A 24,431-nucleotide genomic window follows, 5' to 3' on the forward strand; every position below is an offset into this window, starting at 1 on the left:
GGTCCAGTTACATAGCTGTTTGTTTGTTCTTCCTCCATTTGTTTTATTTAATAGGACATTGACTTATAGTCTGTTCTACAAAGTCTTCTGTTGTATGTATAGTTCTAAAGTACAGAGGCTGTTGGATAATTGAATGGTAAACAGTAGTGGCATGTTTTGACGAACCCCACATATTCTCCCCCACATCAAAGCAAGGCCCTGTTCAAATGAGACATCTCTCAGGTCCAGCTTTAGTTCTGTGGTTGACATGACAGGCTCCTCTAACAATGCTGGCCTCGGAGTAGTTTTGATCTTGGGAAAGAAGAGACAGAGAGATCATGGAAGTAATTGCGAGTGCCAGTGGACATCCCCTATCTAATGCAATCTGCCTTTCTCCTGGCCTGCAATTATCAAGAAGGACAGACTAGAGCAGTGCTCCCTGTGCTCCCTGTCTGTTGCCTGTGCCGTCTGTAGGCCGGGCCAGCGACATCAGCAGTAATGTCATGCAGCAGGTCAGTGACATGCAGGTAGAGGGGCTGCTAGACACAGATGATGTTGTTGGGTTGTTTGTTTGTTCCCGTTGTGGTGATGAGAATTAGATTGTAATGTTAGCCTTTCTCACACTGTGGTCAGCTAAGCCTGGTTTAGTGATGATGATGATGATGCTGCTGATGATACTGATTCTGATGATGTTGACAATGACAATAGCATCATCACACTCGTCAGTGCATGATCAGAGAAGATTTTAGACACAGGATTTCTAAAGGAATATTTCTGAATTCAGGAGCTTTTTGTTTAGATCTTCATTATTATGTATAAAACGCTCCAAGGAAATCTATTTAGGCTATCACTGGTTAATGCTGATTGGTAGTTTCTACAATTAAGTATTTTTGCAATTAGACAAAAGCAGACTAACTTTTTTTTATTTTATCCCCAATCGCTTCTCTGTTGGAGTTGATTCAGCAGGGATACATCTGTTACTGCAATTGGTGGATGGAGAGAATGATTTGATATGTGAGTAAACAACAGAGAGCGAGAGGAAGAAGAGGGATAAGACGAATAAAGGGTGAGTGGGGTAGAGAGTGAGATGCCCAGCCCCCAGGCATTGCCTGACAACCTACTGTTGTCCCCCTGTTTCCATGGCAATGACGACAAGGTGCCTAAAGTGGAGGGATATGGGAAGGGGCTGGGGGAGGGGAGAAAAGGAGAGAGAGAGTGAAAGAGAGCGAGAGAGAAAGAGAGAGGAAAATAAAGAAAATGTGAATGCTTGTAGTAGAAGGATTGGAAGAGGGGTAAAACAAGCTCTGCCAAGCTATCTTTTAGAGTACCATTTTAGAGCACCATTTAGCCATATATAGCTTTTCTTTTGTCTTGGACAGTCCCATTCCCCATCACATAGACATCTCAATAAAGAGTAGTGGCCTCCCTGGACAAAAGGTTGAGAGAACTGTTCAGGGCTGTAGTTTACATAGATAGCAGCACTAATGTTCTTGTCGTATTCTCAAGAGGCACTAGAGAAGGATGGAGGACAGTGAGAGGGGTTAGAGCGAGAACACACACCTCTCACCCCCATTCATAGAACATCAGCAGAGAAGGACTTCTGAAGGTCCGAACAGAACTGCTCATGCTGTCATCAGACTAAAGGTTCACTGTGATGGTAGAATTCACCTTCACTGTGCTTATTAACGTTAACCTCCTCAATCTCATGGTGATGTCATGCTCCATTTTACAGCCTCACTGAATGATCTCCTCTCAGATCCTGACTCTTGTGTGTGTGAATATTTGAGATGGAAACCATGTTTCTTTTTTTATGGCAAACACAATGCCCTGAGAAACGTGTACCGGAATTTGGGTTTAGAAGATGTTTGCTCAAAATTGTGTCATCTGAGCTCATCTCTGAATTGGGATTAAAGTGCTCACTCTGATTGACTAGAGAGCTCTCCACATTCATGAGATGAAAGCAACTGCAGCCTCCTCCCTGGCTGTGGGCTCTCCACTGATCACACAGAGGCAGTAGACATCAAGAGTGTCACCCCTTTTAAAGCAGGCCTCACTTAGACATCCATTTAATTACTAGACTGCTCCATTTAATTAAGGCGGGGCGGTGAGTTTCTCCTGACACATCCAATTCAGCCCTGGATATACATAGGCTCAGCAGCTACTCAGCAGCTAGGATTTACACACACACACACACACACACACACATACGACAGTTTGGCAAGGAAGGGAATGTTTTTAGAAAGCTTTTTCCTAGCCAAAGATAAATGAGGGGAGAGTAGATTAACTGTTACAGCAGAAGAGGAGGTAAGAGATGCACAAGCTCTTCAACGCCTGTGTGTGGCCAGGAAACAATGTTAGATGGAAACTGAATGTTAGATGGAAACCGAATGTTAGATGGAAAGAATATCAGTTTGTGTTGAATATATGCTGAGCTTGTATGATGGTAGATCATGAAAATACAGTATCTACTGCAGGGCTCTGTTCCCGGAGAGATACCGTCTTGTAGGTTTTCGCTTCAACCCCACTCTAGCACACCTGATTCTAATAATTAGCTGGTTGATAAGATGAATCAGGTCGGTTACAACTGGGGTTGGATTGAAAAGCTACAGGAGGGTAGCTTCCTAGGAACAGGGTTGGAGAGCCCAGATCTACCTTGTATAACCAGAGTGTTGCCTTGTAGGTGAGAGGAGAAACACTTAGCCAGGAAGCCCCAACCACTAGAGCTCAGTAGCTAAACATCATGACTACTGAATATGACACGGGGAGGTAGGAGGTAGAGCTGGTGGAGAACATCATATTATCTGATAACCCAGGGTAGTCTTACTGCTACCTTTTCACCATGCTGGCATGGCCTCCTCCTTTTCAAGCAGCAGGTTTCTATTGGACAGGATCCAACATTCTTGTCATCCAGTCCACCACTCTAGACCACCTGCTGTCCACCATGCTGCCCAGGGCTGGACCAGTGACCTTGGACTTACCATGTGACCCAGAAGGCAGTAAGTAGTGTCAACAATCAGAGAGAGCAGCACTTTACCTGATGACATAAACAGCAGAAAAACATGATTTCACAGATGACAAAGACAATAGCACGGAGTGCAATCTGTCTTGACGAAACAGAACATCATAACACAGGGGTCAGAGGTCAGGGAGCATCGTAACACCAACATCCACTCGCTCCAGATGGACAGCTCAACCACAGGTGGTGTGAAACTCAGTAAGCTTCACACTGAGAGGAGATCATTCACATGCACCTCACTTTCCCCCTGCGATATGTCATGTCACAAAGCAGTTCCAGAATCACCCTATCGCACTATAATAGGTGTGGAAGCAATATAAGAGACTATTGCTTCATTACATCCTAATTGTGATAGCTGTGTATGGAATCTGTAACAGGGCTGTGATGTGGGTGTTTGTGAGTGCGTTTGTGTGCGTGTGTGTGTCTCTCTCTCTCTCTCTGATGAGTTTGGATGCTTGCATCACATTGGATGTGAGTGAGATTTCGTGCACCCCCCACAGCTTTGAGGTTGATGGAAAATCATTATGGATCTTGGCAAGTGGCCGGCGGGTGGTTGCCTAGGAAACCTGACTGTCTGTCGGTGGCTCCCTTCTTCCCATGCGTCTTGGTGACCTGAGGTATGTGAAATGCCCAGACTTTAAGACCTTCACTCAGAGTAATGTGTGCTTCGATGGGTGGCAGGGGGTCTTGCATGAATTAATGAGACCTGTTAGAAACATAGAATCCATGATGCACGCTGCTCTGTGTGATGTTTACCAGCACTGTGGAGACTTTATTGTAGAAAACAACCACCTTCCACTGGCAGCCAGTGTGTTATTATCATGCAGGTGATTGCAGATGACATGGTTTATCATTGTCGTCTGCCTTGTTTTAGTGGGATTGGCTGAGCCCTGTTCACAGTGAGGGGCCCCAATGCTGAATGGGGGCAGGGCATTATGTGAGGCACAGGGAGCGTGGAGGGACAGTCAGGGGGGGTTGATAATGTCCACTCTTATGTTGTTATGCTGTAAACCATAACCACAGCATTCCAACAGCCCTCTCCATCCCTACCCCTGCCGTCGCCATCCACAGTTCCATCATTACAGCCTCATCACCACCATGCCTATCTCTATGTGAGAGAGAGAGAGTAGTGACCTCGGACAGGCCAGTGACTGCAGGGGGCATGCTCCTCGTGATTATTCCTGTTCTCCACTGATGCCTGGGGGTATAGGGTGCTGTAATCACTGCCCCCCCCCCCCCCCCCCCCCCCCCTTCCTCCAACTCCCACAGTCAGCTCAGGGTCAATTATCATAACAGTACTAATGGGAAAGCTTGGGAGAACACATCATGAATAGTCGTGGGCTCTGGGCTGGGGGGTGTGAGATTAACGCTTGCACTGCTGTGGGGTCAGCCCTATAAGAGGGTCCAGAGTTGTGTCCTGCAATGTAAAGGAGATGGAGGGTAGGGGTGTGTAGGTGTAGAGGAGCGTGTAGGTACAGTATATAGGAGTGTGTAGGGGTGTATTTATATATATATACACACACACTACCGTTCAAAAGTTTGGGTTCACTTAGACATTTCCTTGTTTTTGGAAGAAAAGCACATTTTTTGTCCATTAAAATAACATCAAATTGATCAGAAATACAGTCTAGACATTGTGAATGTTGTAAATGACTATTGTAGCTGGAAACAGCTGATTTTTTATGGAATATCTACATAGGCGTGCAGAGGCCCATTATCAGAAACCATCACTCCTGTGTTCCAATGGCACGTTGTGTTAGCTAGTTGAGTTTCTGGAGCATCAGCATTTGTGGGTTCGATTACAGGCTCAAAATGGCCAGAAACAAAGACCTTACCTCTGAAACTCGTCAGTCTATTCTTGTTCTGAGAAATGAAGGCTATTCAATGCGAGAAATTGCCAAGAAACTGAAGATCTCATACAACGCTGTGTAGTACTCCCTTCACAGAACAGCTCAAACTGGTTCTAACCAGAATAGAAAGAGGAGTGGGAGGCCCCGGTGCACAAATGAGCAAGAGGACAAGTACATTAGTGTGTCTAGATTATAGATGGGCTATGTACAGGTGCAGTAATCTGTGAGCCGCTCTGACAGCTGGTGCTTAAAGCTAGTGAGGGAGATAAGTGTTTCCAGTTTCAGAGATTTTTGTAGTTCGTTCCAGTCATTGGCAGCAGAGAACTGGAAGGAGAGGCGGCCAAAGGAAGAATTGGTTTTGGGGGTGAGCAGAGAGATATACCTGCTGGAGCGCGTTCTACAGGTGGGTGTTGCTATGGTGACCAGCGAGCTGAGATAAGAGGGGACTTTTCCTAGCAGGGTCTTGTAGATGACCTGGAGCCAGTGGGTTTGGCGACGAGTATGGAGCGAGGGCCAACCAACGAGAGCATACAGGTCGCAGTGGTGGGTAGTATATGGGGTTTTGTGACAAAACGGATGGCACTGTGATAGACTGCATCCAATTTATTGAGCAGGGTATTGGAGGCTATTTTGTAAATGACATCGCCGAAGTCGAGGATCGGTAGGATGGTCAGTTTTACGAGGGTATGTTTGGCAGCATGAATGAAGGATGCTTTGTTGTGAAATAGGAAGCCAATTCCAGATTTAACTTTGGATTGGAGATGTTTGATGTGAGTCTGGAAGGAGAGTTTACAGTCTAACCAGACACCTAGGTATTTGTAGTTGTCCACATATTCTAAGTCAGAACCGCCCAGAGTAGTGATGCAGGACGGGCGGGCAGGTGTAGGCAGCGATCGGTTGAAGAGCATGCATTTAGTTTTACTTGTATTTAAGAGCAGTTGGAGGCCACGGAAGGAGAGTTGTATGGCATTGAAGCTCATCTGGAGGGTTATTAACACAGTGTCCAAAGAAGGGCCAGAAGTATACAGAATGGTGTCGCCTGCGTAGAGGTGGATCAGAGACTCACCAGCAGCAAGAGCGACATCATTGATGTATACAGAGAAGAGAGTCGGACCAAGAATTGAACCCTGTGGCACCTCCATAGACTGCCAGAGGCCCGGACAACAGGCCCTCCGATTTGACACAATGAACTCTATCAGAGAAGTAGTTGGTGAACCAAGCGAGGCAATCATTTGAGAAACCAAGGCTATCGAGTCTGCCGATGAGGATGTGGTGATTGACAGAGTTGAAAGCCTTGGCCAGGTCAAGGTTCAGGTCAAAATGAGTTTTAAAACTGGAAAGTTCTCTGCACACCATGACAAAATGTGTAGAATTGCAGGAAATAAGTTTTAAACCTGCTAAATGTTCTCTCCACCAACAAGAGGGGTGTGAACAGTTTATATCATGAACAGTGCTTGTGCCCATAGAAATAGACGTCGGGTGCAGTGGGGGCACTGGATGTTCCCCAATGCTGTAAGGGTAAAAAGGTTTAGGAACCCCTGTATTAGAGCTCCATTTCCAATAGCTTTGCTTTTGTCTTGGACAGTCCCATTCCCCATCACATAGACATCTCAATAAAGAGTAGTGGCCTCCCTGGACAAAAGGTTGAGAGAACTGTTCAGGGCTGTAGTTTACATAGATAGCAGCACTAATGTTCTTGTCGTATTCTCAAGAGGCACTAGAGAAGGATGGAGGACAGTGAGAGGGGTTAGAGCGAGAACACACACCTCTCACCCCCATTCATAGAACATCAGCAGAGAAGGACTTCTGAAGGTCAGAACAGAACTGCTCATGCTGTCATCAGACTAAAGGTTCACTGTGATGGTAGAATTCACCTTCACTGTGCTTATTAACGTTAACCTCCTCAATCTCATGGTGATGTCATGCTCCATTTTACAGCCTCACTGAATGATCTCCTCTCAGATCCTGACTCTTGTGTGTGTGAATATTTGAGATGGAAACCATGTTTATTTTTTATGGCAAACACAATGCCCTGAGAAAAGATTAAAATAATTCTCATCTATATTATTCGTAGTCGTCTATTTACCACCACAGACCGATGCTACCACCAAGACCGCACTCAACCAACTCTGTAAGGCCATATGTAAACAAGAAAATGCTCATCCAGAAGCAGTGATCCTAGTGGCCGGGGATATTAATTCAGGCAAACTTGAATTAGTTTTACCAAATCTTTACCAGCATGTCACATGTGCAACCGGAGGGAAAAAAACTCTAGACCACCTTTACTCCACACACAGAGATGCATACAAAGCTCTCCCCCACCCTCCATTTGGCAAATCTGACCATAATTCTATCCTCCTGATTCCTGCTTACAAGAAAAAACTAAAGCAGGAATTACCATTGACTCGCTCAATACGGAAGTGGTCAGATGATATGGATGCTACGCTACAGGACTGTTTTGCTAGCACAGACTGGAATATGTTCGGGGATTCATCCAATGGCATTGAGGAGTATACCACCTCAGTCATTGGCTTCATCAATAAGTGCATCGATGACGTCATCCCCACAGTGACCGTTCGTACATATCCCAACCAGAAGCCATGGATTACAGGCAACATCCGTATCGAGCTAAAGGCTAGAGCTGCCGCTTTCAAGGAGCGGGACACTAATCCGGATGCTTATAGGAAATCCCACTATGCCCTCAGACGAACCATCAAACAAGGAAAGCATCAATACAGGATTAAGATTGAATCCTACTACACCAGCTCTGACACTCGTCGGATATGGCAGGGCTTGAAAACTATTAAGGACTACAAAGGGAAACCCAGACGCGAACCCAGTGACGCGAGCCTACCAGATGAGCTAAATGCCTTTTATGCTCGCTTCGAGGCAAGCAACACTGAAGCATGCACCAGAGCACCAGTTGTTCTGGATGACTGTGTGATAACACTCTCGGTAGCCGATGTGAGCAAGACCTTTAAACGGATCAACATTCACAAAGCCGCGGGGCCAGATAGATTACCAGGACGTGTATTCAAAGCATATGCGGACCAACTGGCAAGTGTCTTCACTGACATTTTCAACCTCTCCCTGACCGAGTCTGTAATACCTACGTGTTTCAAGTAGATCACCATAGTCCCTGTGCCCAAGGAAGCTAAGGTAACCTGCCTAAATGATTACTGACCCGTAGCACTCACTTTGGTAGCCATGAAGTGCTTTGAAAGGCTGGTCATGGCTCACATCAACAGCGTCCTCCCGGATACCCTAGACCCACTCCAATTTGCATACCGCCCCAACAGATCCACAGATGACGCAATCTCAATCTCACTCCACACTGCCCTTTCCCACCTGGACAAAAGGAACACCTATGTGAGAATGCTGTGTAGGAGTGTGTATGGGTGTGTAGGTGTGTAAGAGTGTGTACAGGCTGCAGCGTGCATAAACGCTCCAGACTGGAATGTGGCCTGGGGGGCAGACAGACAGGAGAGGGGGCTTTGGGGTCAATGACATTCCGAACAAGGGATCTAGGAGGGCTTATTGGGTTTTGTCTTCCAAAAAGCATTGTTTTACTTTTCTGTTCAGTTGGTGGACTGCAAAAAATACATTGTTGCGATATCAGATACTTGTGTTGTGGAAGGCTTATGATTGATCACAATGTGTACTGTTCAGGATGTCAGGGTTGTTATGCTGTGTGGTGTGTGTGTGTGTGTGTGTGTGTGTGTGTGTGTGTGTGTGTGGCTGTCAGAGTGTAGTACATTCTTTCATGTCTCTGTGTGGCACAACCTGTGATGAGTTGCTTGGAAATCTTTCATTCCATTTCAGTAGCCATTTTTTTTGGTGTGCATATGTCTGTGTTATACACGCCAGAGTTGTTGGCTCAGTTGATGGTCATGAGTGTGGCCAGTGTGTCTGTTGGTAGCTATGTGTAAATGCTGTGCTTCGTTTTGTGTGGGTAAGGGGGTTGTTGTATATCTCTGGATGGTAAGCTATACACTGTAGGGACCATGTAGTGAATCCAGATGTGGGAGAGAGAAAAGAGAGAGGCTATTCTCTCCTGATGATAGACAACACTAAACAACAGGAGTCTGATTGGAGTCTGATTGGAAGCCATCTCAATACAGAAGCCTTTAATGGTAGGATGCAGGAATCGATGGCCCTGATTTTGTATAGCTAATGAGAGCAGATTTGGGTATTTCATGGATAATTTGCTCCTTTTAGAGTATACGTTGTTTTTATATTAATAACAGTCAGTTGAGAATGAGATTGATTGATTAGCTAATTTGTGTGTCCCCTTTTGAACTCAAAGTCCACAGTGTGTATAAACTGCAGCAGGGCAGAAGTGAAAGAAAAGGAGCTTTACCAAACTGGTGAGTTGAGCTGAATAGGTGGCCAGGCCTCAGTGACTACCGTGGTAAAGTGTCTTAATCCTTTTCCCAGTGCAGCGGAGAGAGGAATCAAGCGTGATTGACACAAAGCTATCACCGGCAGCCCTCTCCATATCACCTCTCAGACAGCCACAACCATAGCTACAGCCTCTGCTCCAGCCAGCCTCAGTCCAGAGTTTAGCAGTTCCACTAGCCCCTAAAGCCTGCCTGACTCCTCCCCCCCCCCCCTTCTCCAGGGGACCAGAGTTGTTTCACTCTCAGACACCCAACTTCCTGAAGTTTCCCCTTATGACTAGCTTTCAGAGTAGAGACAAGGCTGAGTGGATTCTCTACTCTACCACTGATATCTCACCAGTTAAGAGTGTTAGCTAATGAATGTTCCCTTCGTCCCCTGGAAGAGGGTTGGTGCAGGGCTTAACGCAGCCTGCCTGTCCTTCCTCTCCTCCACCATCTGAGATGTAAGAATTAAATGGGGAGATAAGAGGGAGGAGTCCCCTGGGTGCCATGACAACTAAGCTCTATGGAAAGAAAAGTGAAACTTAACTGTGTTGCCGCGGTAATAGCCATCCATTCATGTGCTCCTGGGTTCTTTATGTGGTATCAGAGGTTGACGGGGGCTGTTTGGAGATCAGGTGTGTGAGGCGGTTACGGTGTTGCTCTGGACCAGAGGTGTCTGTGCTAAAGACAGGAGCAGAGGAGAGGAGCTGATCTCTGTGTGTCTGCTGTCTGGCACAGACCTGGGCTGCTTTTACTGCTGAACAGATTTACTACCAGACTGCATTTGCAGGAATACAGCCTTTATCTCCCTCCCTCCCCCTTGCTCTCTCTCTCTCATGCTCTCTCGCGCTCTCTCTCTTTCGCTCTCTCTCTCTTTCTCTTCCTCTGTTGCAACAGAATGCGTGATCTATAATTCATGAGAGCAAATAGATATTGAAGTGTTCACATCTCGGTAGAAATCTGCCTTTGAAATGATCATCTCTCTCCAAGCTTCCGAAACATATTCATGTCACTTGCAGAATATGTTTAATGATTCCATCAAATTATCATTTCAGAATTAAAATGACTGAGTATGTAAAATCATCTTCCCTCGATTTGGTCACTGTTCAAAACAAAAAAATCTTACTGTGTAGGCATTAACATGCTTAATTATGTAGACAGTAGGCATGTTACAGTGATAAGATGTGTACATTTGGGCAGACAATAGGTATTGGCTCCTGCACACTGTATATACAACTCTATGTTCTTTTCGGGTGTTCTCCCTTTTTGTCATTGCTAATCTGCAGTCAGGGAGTCACTCAGCACATTTTGATTGGACAAGATAAATAATCCTCCTGAGCTAAAGCAGTAATGATCTGCTAGTCTCACTGATCTTCAGCCCTCATCTAAAATGGGTCAAATGTGAATAACACTGTGAATTTAACATCTCCCAAATATTCTTACTTTACATCCATTGGAGCTCTGTAAAACAGTAGGCTAGATCCCAGGCAGTTTTGTCAACGGGCGCACAGCCCCAGTAGTCTGACGGAATCAGGTGCAAAATGGTGGTATTTATGTGCAGGTGCAGAAGGTGAGCTGGAACTAAGGAATATGGACAATGGCCATTACATAATGCATGTCACAAATATTAGGACATACGCATTCAAAGAATAATGATATTAGGAAAATACCCCTCAACTGAGAAAATTGAAATGATTGAATATGCAGATGTGACGCTCCCCAAAGCAGTTCAGGTCAGCGATACAAAGTAACTTTAAACTAATAATAAACAATCAAATGTTTTACTCATATGTGATTTTTATGTAACAACCGCAATGCATGTTAGAAGGGTTTTAACAACAGGAATATGCCTGAAAAGGTTAGCAACATAAACAAACATTAGCATTTGCAATCTGTGTTTGTGTAAAATGGGGGGACAGTGTTGGAGTGGGCGCTCTCCAGTGCGTATCGTCACTCACCGTCTGCTTCAGTGTGTTTTCAGTATTTTTTTTTATTTTTGAGTATCAGCCAAAGACATAAACAAGTCAAGATGGCTATAACAATAGAGGGGATTGGTTTGCCCTTGTTCATGAAAGGCTGCCTGTAGGTCTGATGTCTTTCCAGCTGAACTCGGGGATTCAGAGAGAGGCTAGTGTGTAAAAGAGAGGTGATGGAGAGGGGGTGAGTGAGAGAAGCTAGGTGGGTGGGGGAGTGTTGTTGGTTAATGGTGGGTGAAGGAGGGTGAAGGAGAGAGAATGTAGAGAAACAGAATGCTGGAGGCAAATAGAACACCAGATATGAAGTTCATTTTTTTTACTGTGATACTGTGATGTGTCAACTCACACCAAGGAGATATCATCACAATCCAAGATCACACCATAGTGAACCATACGGAAAAACCTAGTACCCATGTCTGTCTTTCCCCTTTCTTTCACATGCGGGGACTGTTCATGACCATGTTGGTTATCCTAACTGTTGTACTGCGTTTTCTTCCCTTCCACTGACCTATAGTGTTGTTCTCTTTCAGGTGCTGCTGTCTGGACTGATAGGAGTGGTGTCATGGAAGAGGCCTCTCTCTTTGGTGGTGAGTGATAGTCTAACTCTAACTTCCTGATCTGACCTAACCTTCTCGGAGGGGATATTTGCCCACATATTTGCCAAGCCCTCTCCAGGGCAACTAGTTTTCAGTGGTGTAAATGTCACGACTCCGACCGAAGGTGGCTCCCCTTCCCGTTCGGGTGGCGCTCGGCGGTCGTTGTCGCCGACCTACTAGCTGCCACTGATTCTTATGTGTTTATTGAGTACACCTGTTTTGAGTTGGTTGTAATTAGTGAGGCTTTATTAGTCTGCCGGCCCGCCTGTTTCTTTGTGCGGGATTGATGGTTGTAACCCTGGTGTTTGCTATAGATTACGTGTTCGTGTATTTAGTGCTAGACTGTTTTCGTTCCCTGTGTCTGGGGCATTTGGTTTGAGCACCCGAAAGTGGGGTGGCCGTGATTCACCGTGTGTGCATTAAAGTAACACTTTATTGAACTCTCTGCTTTCCTGCGCCTGATTTCACCCTCACGACACCCAGGACCTTACAGTAAAGTACTTAAGTAAATTTACTTTGAAGTACTACTTAAATAGTTTTTTGGGGTATCTGTACTTTACTTTACTATTTATATTTTTGTTAACTTTTACTTTTACTCCACTACATTCCTAAAGAATATAATACATGACACCCAAAAGTAGTCTTTACATTTTGAATGCTTAGCAGGACAGGAAATTTGTCTAATTTACTCACTTAAAGAGAAAATCCCTGGTCATCCCTACTGCATCTGATCTGGTGGACACACTAAACACAAATGCTTTGTTTGTAAATTATGTCTGAGTGTTGGAATGTGCCCCTGGCTATCCATAAATGTAAAAAACAAGAAAATCGTGCCGTCTGGTTTTCTTAATATAAGGAATTTGAAATGATTTATACTTTTACTTTTCATACTTAAGTATATTTTAGCAATTACATTTACTTTTGCTACTTAATAACCTCTTTGGGCTGAGATCCCGCTAACGGGATCGATATGACAACAGCCAGTGAAAGTGCAGGGCGCCAAATTCAAACAAACAGAAATCTCATAATTAAAATTCCTCAAACATACAAGTATTTTACACCATTTTAAAGATACACTTCTTGTTAATCCCACCACAGTGTCCGATTTCAAATAGGCTTTACGGCGAAAGCACCACAAACGATTATGTTAGGTGAGTGCCGAGTCACAGAAAAACACAGCCATTTTCCCAGCCAAAGAGAGGAGTCACAAAAAGCAGAAATAGAGAAATTAATCACTAACCTTTGATGATCTTCATCAGATGACACTCATAGGACTTCATGTTACACAATACATGTATGTTTTGTTCGATAAAGTTCATATTTATATACAAAAATCTCAGTATACATTGGCACGTTATGTTCAGTAGTTCCAAAAACATCCGGTGATTTTGCAGAGAGCCACATCAATTTACAGAAATACTCATCATAAATGTTGATGAAAATACAAGTGTTATACATGGAACTTTAGATAAACGTCTCCTTAATGCAACCGCTGTATCAGATTTCAAAAAAGCTTTACAGAAAAAGCACACCATGCAATAATCTGAGTACAGCGCTCAGTGTAGTCAACAGAAGTGTAGTCAACAGAAGTTGTTGTGTAGTCAACAGAAGTCAGAAATAGCATTATAAATATTTACTTACCTTTGATGATCTTCATCAGAATGCACTCCCAGGAATCCCAGTTCCACAATAAATGTTTGATTTGTTCGATAAAGTTCATAATTTATGTCGAAATACCTCCTTTTTGTTTGCGCGTTCAGTACACAATCCAAACTCACGACATGTGGGCAAGTCCATGTGAAAGTTCAGACGAAAAGTCATATTACAGTTCGTAGAAACATGTCAAACGAAGTATAGAATCAATCTTTAGGATGTTTTTAACATAAAGCTTCAATAATGTTCCAATTGGAGAATTCCTTTATCTTTAGAATTGCAATGGAACAGAGCTAACTCTCACGTGAGCGCGCGAGACTGAGCTCGTGGCACTCTGCCAGACCTCTGACTCAATCCCCTTTCATTCGCCTCCACTGCACAGTAGAAGCATCAAACAAGGTTCTAAAGACTTGACATCTAGTGGAAGCCTTAGGAAGTGCAATATGACCAATATCCCACTGTATGTTCCATAGGGAATGAGTTGAAAAACTACAAACCTCAGATTTCCCACTTCCTGGTTGGATTTTTTCTCAGGTTTTTGCCTGCCATATGAGTTATGTTATACTCACAGACATCATTCAAACAGTTTTAGAAACTTTAGAGTGTTTTCTATGCAAATCTAAATAATATGCATATATTAGCAACTGGGCATGAGTAGCAGGCAGTTTACTCTTGGCACCTTATTTATCCAAGCGACTCAATACTGCCCCCAGCCATAAGAAGTTTTAAGTATATTTAAAACCAAACACTTTTTTACTTTTACTCAAGTAGGATTTTACTAGGTGACTGTAAGGGTTGTGGAACTGGTGGCAGTGAAGTCACACACAGGAGAGCAGAAATAGGTAATAATCGGTGCAGTTTAATTTAAAAACCAACGTCAATAAAAAAAGAACATACATGGGTACAAAACTCGACGCGCAACAGTAACATAGTGCACAAGCACTTACAAACAAACAATTCCACACAATGACATGGGGGAACAGAGGGATAAATACACAGCACTTAATGAGGGAAATGGAAACCAGGGGTGTAGGAAAAGAAGACAAACAAATGGAAAAAGAAAAGTGGATCGACGATGGCTAGAAGACCAGTGACGCCGACCGCCAAACACCTCCCGAACAACGAGAGGAAACGACTTTGGTGGAAGTCGTGACAGTACCCGCCCTTGACGCGCGGCTCCAGAAGCGCACCGACACCGGCCTCAGGGACGACCCGGAGGGCAAGGTGCAGGGTGATGCTGGAGATGGTGGAACTCCAGCAGCATTGAAGAGTCCGACACGTCCTCCACAGGAACGCAGCATATCTCCTCCGGACCGTACCCCACGAGGTACTGAAGGTCCCTTGCACGATGTCTCGAATCCAGTATGGATCGAACGGAGTACGCTGGGGCCCCCTCGATGTCCAGAGGGGGCGGAGGAACCTCCCGCACCTCAGACTCCTGGAGCGGGCCAGCCACCACCGGCCTGAAGAGAGACACATGGAACGAGGGGTTAATACGGTAATCGGGGGGAGTTGTAACCTGTAACTCACCTCGTTCAGTCTCCTCAGGACTTTAAATGGCCCCACAAAACGCCGACCCAGCTTCCGGCAGGACAGGCGGAGGGGCAGGTTTTGGGGGCTCACTGCGGTGACGGTCTGCGCCGGCTTTCTGGCGCAGCACGGCGCACTGAAGGTGAACATGGGCGGCATCCCATGTTTCCTCCGTGCGCTGGAACCAGTCGTCCACCGCAGGAGCCTCGGTCTGACTCTGATGCCAAGGAGCCAGAACTGGCTGATACCCCAGTACGCACTGGAAGGGGGAGAGGTTAGGCGAGTTCTGGGCCATCTCTGCCCAGGGCAAGAACGCTGCCTAGTCCCCCGGCCGGTCCTGGCAATAAGACCTCAGAAACCTACCCACATCCTGGTTTACTCTTTCCACCTGCCCGTTACTCTCGGGGTGTAAACCCGAGGAAAGGCTGATCGAGAGTCCCAGACGTTCCATGAACGCCCTCCAGACCCTCAAAGTGAACTGGGGACCCCGATCAGACACTATGTTCTCAGGCACCCCGTAGTGCCGGAAGACGTGTGTAAACAAGGCCTCCGCAGTCTGTAGGGCCGTAGGGAGACCAGGCAGAGAGAGGAGACGGCAGGACTTAGAGAAACGATCCACAACGACCAGGATCGTGGTGTTTTCCTGTGATGGGGGAGATCGGTCAGGAAATCGATCGACAGGTGTGACCATGGCCGCTGTGGAACGGGTAAGGGGTGTAGCTTACCTCTGGACAGGTGCCTAGGAGCCTTACACTGGGCGCACACCGAGCAGGAGGAAACATAAACCCTCACATCGTTAGCCAAAGTGGGCCACCAGTACTTCCCACTCCAACAAGACAGCGCACCGTTTGACCGATGCCTGGATGTCCAGAGGAGGGTGACGTGTGGGCCCAATAGATCAGCCGGTCACGGACAGCTGACGGACATACAGATGCCCAGGGGACACTGGAGGGGAGCGGGCTCTGCATGCAACGCCTGCTCAATGTCCGTGTCCAGCTCCCACACTACCGGCGCCACCAGGCAGGAGGCCGGGAGTATGGGGGTGGGATCCATGGGCCGCTCCTCTGTGTCATACAGCCGGGACAATGCGTCTGCCTTGGCGTTCTGGAAACCTAGTCTGTAAGAAGGGTGTAAACAAAATGGGTGAAAAACATGGCCCACCTAGCCTGGCGAGGGTTCAGTCTCCTCGCCGCCCGGATGTACTCCAGATTGCGGTGGTCTGTCCAGATGAGAAAGGGGTGTTTAGCCCCCTCAAGTCAATGTCGCCACGCCTTCAAAGCCTTGACGACAGCCAACAGCTCCCGGTCCCCCACATCATAGTTTCGCTCTGCTGGGCTGAGCTTCCTCGAGAAGAAGGCACAGTGGCAGAGTTTTGGTGGCAGTTACCCGAGCGCTGAGAGAGCACGGCTCCTATCCCAGCCTCGGACGCGTCCACCTCCACTATGAATGCCAAAGAAGGATCCGGATGGGGCAGCACACGAGGTAAACTGAGCCCTCAGGTGACCAAAGGCCCTGTCCACCTCAGCCGACCACTGCAAACGTACCGGCCTCACCTTCAGCAGTGAGGTAATGGGAGCCGCTACCTGACCAAAACCCCAGATAAACCTCCGGTAGTAATTGGCAAACCCTAGAAACCGCTGCACCTCCTTTACCGTGGTGGGAGTCGGCCAATTACGCACCGCTGAGGTGCGGTCACTTTCCATCTTCACGCCTGAGGTGGAAATGCGGTACCCTTGGAAGGAGACGGACTGTTGGAAGTTCACCCGCCGCTCTGCTCTCACCCGGAAACGACGGGGGAAATCCTCAAAGTGGTCCAGCACCGCATCTCCTTCCACCCGGACGGCGTTGGCCGACACTAGGGCTTTCCCCGAGAGACAGGAGACGAGGGCGGACACCCTCTCACGGCACGAAGGAGCCGGGTGGACGGTTGCCAAGTATAACTCCAACTGCAGCAGGAAACCCTGGCAACGGGCAGCCGTCCCATCATACTCCCCGGGGAGGGTGAGGCGAATCCCACTTGAACCGGGTGCAGGGGGAGTGAGTAGTGGAGGCCCCTGTTGTGCCGGGGGAGGCGCTGGAGGAACTCCCTGTCTCTCCCAGCGGTCCATGGTGGCACCGAGATGGTGGATCATCGCCTCTTGCTCCAGTACGCGCTCCTCGACCCCTATACCAGGGGCACTTGCTCCTGCTGACTCCATATGGGTGGCTGTGAAGTCAGACGCAGGAGAGCAGAAATAGGTAATAGCCGGAGCAGTTTAATTTAAAAACCAACGGCAATAAAAAAAGAACCTACATGGGTACAAAACCCGATGCGCACCAGTAACGTAGTGCACAAGCACTTACAAACAAACAATTCCACACAAGGACATGGGGGGAACAGAGGGATAAATACACAGAACTTAATGAGGGAAATGGAAACCAGGGGTGTAGGAAAACAAGACAAAACAAATGGAAAATGAAAAGTGGATCGACGATGGCTAGAAGACTGGTGACGCCGAACACCGCCCGAACAAGGAGAGGAAACGACTTCGTTGGAAGTCGTGACAGTGACTTTCACTTTTACTTCAGTCAATTTCTATTAAGTAATATTTACTTTTACTCAAGTATGACAATTGGGTACTTTTTCCACCACTGCTGGTTTTGGTACCCAGGGTAACAGCATGCGGTGGTGTTGTCTGTGTGACCCTCTACTGTGAGAAGGCCTGGATTTGTGCTAGCTGGGATGAAAGCCTGTTAAAACAGATCACAACTCCAATGGCTTTGAGAAAGGATACTCTCAGCTCAACCGCTGACCTGGAAATTGTCAGACTACACTAAACTAGGAACTGGTTGACATATATATTGCTTTTAGTTCTGTAATAAGGACCATTTTTCCACTGTGTCGTCAGTACAGTCGCCCACAGTGTCAGGAATCAAAATGGGCTGAAATGCTTCAAGCAGCACAGAAATGACAGATATGTGTGTGCTCAGGCATCTTTACAATGAGTTTTAATTCCTCATAAGTAGTTGTTTTTCTTTGTTTGTAATGCCGGAGGGTTGTATCAAAAACACTATACTGTCTTCAGAAACAGCTATGTTGTAGGTCCTTAAACAGTGCCTTGCAGAGTATTCCTATTTTGTTGCATTACAACCTGTAATTTAAATTGATTTTTATTTGGATTTCATGTAACGGACATACACAAAATAGTCCAATGTGGTGAAGTGAAATTTTAAAAATTACTTGTTTCAAAAAAAGTCAAAAAAATTTAAAACAGAAAAGTGGTGCGTGCATATGTATTCATCCCCTTTGCTATGAAGCCCCTAAATAAGATCTGGTGCAACCAATTCAATTCAGAAGTCACATAGTTAGATTGCACACAGGTGGACTTTATTTAACTAAGTGTCACATGATCTGTCACATGATCTCAGTATATATACACCTGTTCTGAAAGGCCCCAGAGTCTGCAACACCACTAAGCAGGCGGCACCACCAAGCAAGCGGCACCATGAAGACCAAGGAGCTCTCCAAACAGGATAGGGACAAAGTTGTGGAGAAGTACTGATCAGGGTTGGGTTACAAAAAAATATCAGACAGAAACTTTGAACATCCCACAGAGCACCATTAAATCCATTATTAAAAAATGGAAAGAATATGGCACCACAACAAACCTGCCAAGAGAGGGCTGCCCACCAAAAATCACAGACCAGGCAAGGAGGGCATTAATCATAGAGGCAAAAATGAGACCAGAGATAACCCTGAAGGAGCTGCAAAATTACACAGCGGAGATTGGAGTATCTGTCCATAGGACCACTTTAAGCCATACACTCCACAGAGCTTGGCTTCATGGAAGAGTGGCCAGAAAAAAGCCGTTGCTTAAAGAAAAAAATATGCAAACACGTTTGGTGTTCGCTAAAAGGCATGTGGGAGACTCCCAAAACATATGGAAGAAGGTACTCTGGTCAGATGAGACTAAAATTGAGCTTTTTGTCCATCAAGAAAAATGCTATTTCTTGTGCAAACCCAACACATCTCATCACCTCGAGAACACCATCCCCACAGTGAAGCATGGTGGTGGCAGCATCATGCTGTGGGGATGTTTTTCCTCGGCAGAGACTGGGAAAATGGTCAGAATTGAAGGAATGATGGATGGCACTAAATACAGGGAAATTCTTGATGGACACCTGTTTCAGTCTTCCAGATATTTGAGACTGGGACGGAGGTTCACCTTCCAACAGGACAATGACCCTAAGCATACTGCTAAAGCAACACTCAAATGGTTTAATGGGAAACATTTAAATGTCTTGGAATGGCCCAGTCAAAGCCCAGACCTCAATCCAATTGAGAATCTGTGGTATGACTTAAAGATTGCTGTACACCAGCGGAACCCATCCAACTTGAAGGAGCTGGAGCAGTTTTTCTGAAGAATGTGCAAAAATCCCAGTGGGCTAGATGTGCCAAGCTTATAGAGACATACCCCAAGAGATTTGCAGCTGTAATTGCTGCAAAAGGTGGCTCTACAAAGTATTGACTTTGGGAGGGTGAATAGTTATGCACACTCAGGTTTTCTGTTTTTTTGTCTTATTTCTTGTTTATTTCACAATACATATTTAGCATCTTCAAAGTGGTAGACATGTTGTGTAAATCAAATTATACAAACCCTCCAAATATCAATTTTAATTGTAAGGCAACAAAATAGGAAAAATGCCAAGGGGGGTGAATACTTTCGCAAGCCACTGTAGTATGCAATGAACCATGTGTCACTCCTACTCAGTAGTCACTATCATCACCATTCTCCTCAGGACAGAGAGAAGAGAACCTCTCCCTCTCACTGTTACGAACCTCATGTGTATAATTCTCTAATTTGACATTTTTGCCATGTTAGACACAATCACCATACAATGTTTTCTCAGAGTTGCTCAGCTGTGTAATGAATTTCTCTTTCCAGATGGCTTATGACAGAAATCGCTATCAGAGTCTCTGAGATGCCTAAAAGGGAGATCTAATAGCCTGTCATGTTAGACTACATTCAAACCTGTGTTCGTAGCCTCTGCTCATTGTGGATTTACAGTAGCTCCTAGTCTGGTGGGCAGCCTGAGAATGGGATGTAAAATGTATGCATTGAGTCTGCAATGTGCTGCCAACCATTGGTTTCATATATAATAGCAGCATGGCTTGAGAATGCTGCCTGAATTTCTGATGTGTCTCTTTGCTTGTGGACGTGTGAGGATCCATCCAGTCAGTGGGCCGTATGTTGGTGGTAGTGGTGCATTGAGGACATGCGTGGAGCCAGTCAGTCAGTGTGTTGTTAGTGATGTGGTGCTTGCAGTTTGCTGTAATTAGTGTTAGTGGTGTGTCGTGTCTGCAGTGTGCTATAATTAGTGTTTGTGATATTGGTGTCTGCAGTGTGCTGTAATTAGTGTTAGTGGTGTGTCGTGTCTGCAGTGTGCTGTAATTAGTGTTAGTGGTGTGTCGTGTCTGCAGTGTGCTGTAATTAGTGTTAGTGGTGTGTCGTGTCTGCAGTGTGCTGTAATTAGTGTTAGTGGTGTGTGGTGCCTGCAGTGTGCTGTAATTAGTGTTAGTGGTGTGGTGTCTGCAGTGTGCTGTAATTAGTGTTAGTGGTATGGTGTCTGCAGTGTGCTGTAATTAGTGTTATAGTGGTGTCTTCAGTGTTCCTTGATTTGTGTAAGTGGTGTGTTGTGTCTGCAGTGTGCTGTAATTTGTGTTAGTAATGTGGTGTTTGCAGTGTGCTGTATATAGTGTTAGTGATATTGGTGTCTTCAGTGTGCTGTAATTAGTGTTAGTGGTATGGTGTCTGCAGTGTGCTGTAATTAGTATTAGTGGTGTCTTCAGTGTTCTGTGATTTGTGTTAGTGGTGTGTGCTGTAATTAGTGTTAGTGGTGTGGTGTCTGCACTGTGCTGTAATTAGTGTTAGTGATATTGGTGTCTGCAGTGTGCTGTAACTAGTGTTAGTGATGTGGTATCTGCAGTGTGCTGTAATTAGTGTTAGTGGTGTAGTGTCTGCTGTGTGCTGTAATTCGCGTTAGTGGTGTCTTCAGTGTTCTGTGATTTGTGTTAGTGGTGTGTGCTGTAACAAGTGTTAGTGGTGTGTGCTGTAATTAGTGTTAGTGGTGTCTTCAGTGTTCTGTGATTTGTGTTAGTGGTGTGTGCTGTCTGCAGTGTGCTGTAATTAGTGTTAGTGGTGTGGTGTCTGCAGTGTTCTGTAATTATTGTTAGTGGTGTGGTTTCTGCAGTGTGCTGTAATTTGTGTTATGCATGTGGTGTCTGCAGTGTGCTGTAATTTGTGTTAGTGATGTGGTGCCTGCAGTGTGCTGTAATTAGTGTTAGTGGTGTGTGGTGCCTGCAGTGTGCTGTAATTAGTGGTGTGGTGTCTGCAGTGTGCTGGAATTAGTGTTAGTGGTGTGTGCTGTCTGCAGTGTGTTGTAATTGGTTTTAGGGGTGTGTGGTGTCTGCAGTGTGCTGTCATTAGTGTTAGTGTTGTGGTTTCTGCAGTGTGCTGTAATTCGTGTTATGAATGTGGTGTCTGCAGTGTGCTGTAATTTGTGTTAGTGATGTGTGGTGCCTGCAGTGTGCTGTAATTAGTGGTGTGGTGTCTGCAGTGTGCTGGAATTAGTGTTAGGGGTGTGGTGTCTGCAGTTAGCTGTACTTAGTGTTAGTGATGTGGTGTCTGCAGTGTGCTGTAATTAGTGTTAGTTGTGTGAGGTGTCTGTAGTGTACTGTAATTAGTGTTAGTGGTGTGTGGTGTCTGCAGTGTGCTGTAATTAGTGTTAGGGGTGTGGTGTCTGCAGTTAGCTGTACTTAGTGTTAGTGATGTGGTGTCTGCAGTGTGCTGTAATTAGTGTTAGTTGTGTGAGGTGTCTGTAGTGTACTGTAATTAGTGTTAGTGGTGTGTGGTGTCTGCAGTGTACTGTAATTAGTGTTTGTGGTGTGTGGTGTCTACAGTGTCCTGTCATTAGTATTCGTGGTGTGTGGTGCCTGCAGTGTGCTGTAATTAGTGTTAGTGGTGTGTGGTGCCTGCAGTGTGCTGTAATTAATGTTAGGGGTGTGGTATCTGCAGTGTGCTGTAATTAGTGTTAGTGGTGTGTGGTGCCTGCAGTGTGCTGTAATTAATGTTAGGTGTGTGGTATCTGCAGTGTGCTGTAATTAGTGTTAGTGGTGTGTGGTGCCTGCAGTGTGATGTAATTAGTGTTAGTGTTGTGGTGTCTGCAGTGTGTTGTAATTAGTGTTAGTAGTGTGGTGTCTGCAGTGTGCTGTAATTCGTGTTAGAGGTGTGGTGTCTGCAGTGTGCTGTAATTCATGTTAGTGGTGTGGTATCTGCTGTGTGCTGTAATTAGTGTTAGTGGTATGGTGTCTGCAGTGTGCTGTAATTAGTGTTAGTACTGTCTGCAGTGCGCTCTAATTAGTGTTAGTGGTGTGATGTCTAGAGTGTGCTGTAATTAGTGTTAGTTGTGTGGTGTCTGCAGTGTGCTGGAATTAGTGTTAGTGGTGTGGTGTCTGCAGTGTGCTGTAATTCGTGTTAGTTATATGGTGCCAGCTGTGTGCTGTAATTAGTGTTAGTTATATGGTGCCAGCTGTGTGCTGTAATTAGGTTTAGTGGTGTGTGGTGTCTGTAGTGTGCTGTAATTAGTGTTAGTTATGTGTGGTGTCTGCAGTGTGCTGTAATTAGTGTTAGTGGTGTGTGGTGTCTGCAGTGTGCTGTTATTAGTGTTAGTGGTGTTTGGTGTCTGCAGTGTGCTGTAATTAGTGTTAGTGGTGTGTGGTGTCTGTAGTGTGCTGTAATTCGTGTTAGTGGTGTGTGGTGTCTGCAGTGTGCTGTAATTAGTGTTAGTTATGTTTGGTGTCTGCAGTGTGCTGTAATTAGTGTTAGTTATGTGTGGTGTCTGCAGTGTGCTGTAATTAGTGTTAGTTATGTGTGGTGTCTGCAGTGTGCTGTAATTAGTGTTAGTGGTGTGTGGTGTCTGCAGTGTGCTGTAATTAGTGTTAGTTATGTGTGGTGTCTGCAGTGTGCTGTAATTAGTGTTAGTTATGTGTGGTGTCTGCAGTGTGCTGTAATTAGTGTTAGTGGTGTGTGGTGCCTGCAGTGTGCTGTAATTAGTGTTAGTGTTGTGGTGTCTGCAGTGTGCTGTAATTAGTGTTAGTAGTGTGGTGTCTGCAGTGTGCTGTAATTCGTGTTAGAGGTGTGGTGTCTGCAGTGTGCTGTAATTCATGTTAGTGGTGTGGTATCTGCAGTGTGCTGTAATTAGTGTTAGTGTTGTGGTGTCTGCAGTGTGTTGTAATTAGTGTTAGTAGTGTGGTGTCTGCAGTGTGCTGTAATTCGTGTTGGAGGTGTGGTGTCTGCAGTGTGCTGTAATTCATGTTAGTGGTGTGGTATCTGCAGTGTGCTGTAATTAGTGTTAGTGGTATGGTGTCTGCAGTGTGCTGTAATTAGTGTTAGTACTGTCTGCAGTGCGCTCTAATTAGTGTTAGTGGTGTGATGTCTACAGTGTGCTGTAATTCGTGTTAGAGGTGTGTTGTGTCTGCAGTGTGCTGTAATTAGTGTTAGTTATGTGTGGTGTCTGCAGTGTGCTGTAATTAGTGTTAGTTATGTGTGGTGTCTGCAGTGTGCTGTAATTAGTGTTAGTTATGTGTGGTGTCTGCAGTGTGCTGTAATTAGTGTTAGTGGTGTGTGGTGTCTGCAGTGTGCTGTAATTAGTGTTAGTGGTGTGTGGTGTCTGCAGTGTGCTGTAATTCGTGTTAGTGGTGTGTGGTGTCTGCAGTGTGCTGTAATTAGTGTTAGTTATGTGTGGTGTCTGCAGTGTGCTGTAATTAGTGTTAGTTATGTGTGTTGTCTGCAGTGTGCTGTAATTAGTGTTAGTGGTGTGGTGTCTGCAGTGTGCTGTAATTCGTGTTAGAGGTGTGGTGTCTGCAGTGTGCTGTAATTCATGTTAGTGGTGTGGTATCTGCAGTGTGCTGTAATTAGTGTTAGTTATGTGTGGTGTCTGCAGTGTGCTGTAATTAGTGTTAGTGGTGTGTGGTGTCTGCAGTGTGCTGTAATTAGTGTTAGTGGTGTGTGGTGTCTGCAGTGTGCTGTAATTCGTGTTAGTGGTGTCTGCAGTGTGCTGTAATTAGTGTTAGTTATGTGTGGTGTCTGCAGTGTGCTGTAATTAGTGTTAGTTATGTGTGTTGTCTGCAGTGTGCTGTAATTAGTGTTAGTGGTGTGTGGTGCCTGCAGTGTGCTGTAATTAGTGTTAGTGTTGTGGTGTCTGCAGTGTGCTGTAATTAGTGTTAGTAGTGTGGTGTCTGCAGTGTGCTGTAATTCGTGTTAGAGGTGTGGTGTCTGCAGTGTGCTGTAATTCATGTTAGTGGTGTGGTATCTGCAGTGTGCTGTAATTAGTGTTAGTGCTATGGTGTCGGCAGTGTGCTGTAATTAGTGTTAGTACTGTCTGCAGTGCGCTGTAATTAGTGTTAGTGG

At 45.5% G+C, this 24,431-nt stretch overlaps 1 protein-coding gene across 1 annotated transcript in view; it reads left to right on the top strand.

The window, feature by feature from the left end:
- Positions 1 to 24,431, top strand: part of LOC110526321 (protein FAM189A1) — a 146,728-nt gene that overhangs the window by 43,568 nt on the left and 78,729 nt on the right. The window contains exon 2 of the mRNA XM_036980675.1: positions 11,734 to 11,790. Within this exon, the coding sequence (XP_036836570.1) occupies positions 11,734 to 11,790 (57 nt within the window). The remainder of the gene's footprint in view (positions 1 to 11,733; positions 11,791 to 24,431) is intronic.

Source organism: Oncorhynchus mykiss, chromosome 6, assembly GCF_013265735.2.
Source record: "Oncorhynchus mykiss isolate Arlee chromosome 6, USDA_OmykA_1.1, whole genome shotgun sequence".
Taxonomy (NCBI): domain Eukaryota; kingdom Metazoa; phylum Chordata; class Actinopteri; order Salmoniformes; family Salmonidae; genus Oncorhynchus; species Oncorhynchus mykiss.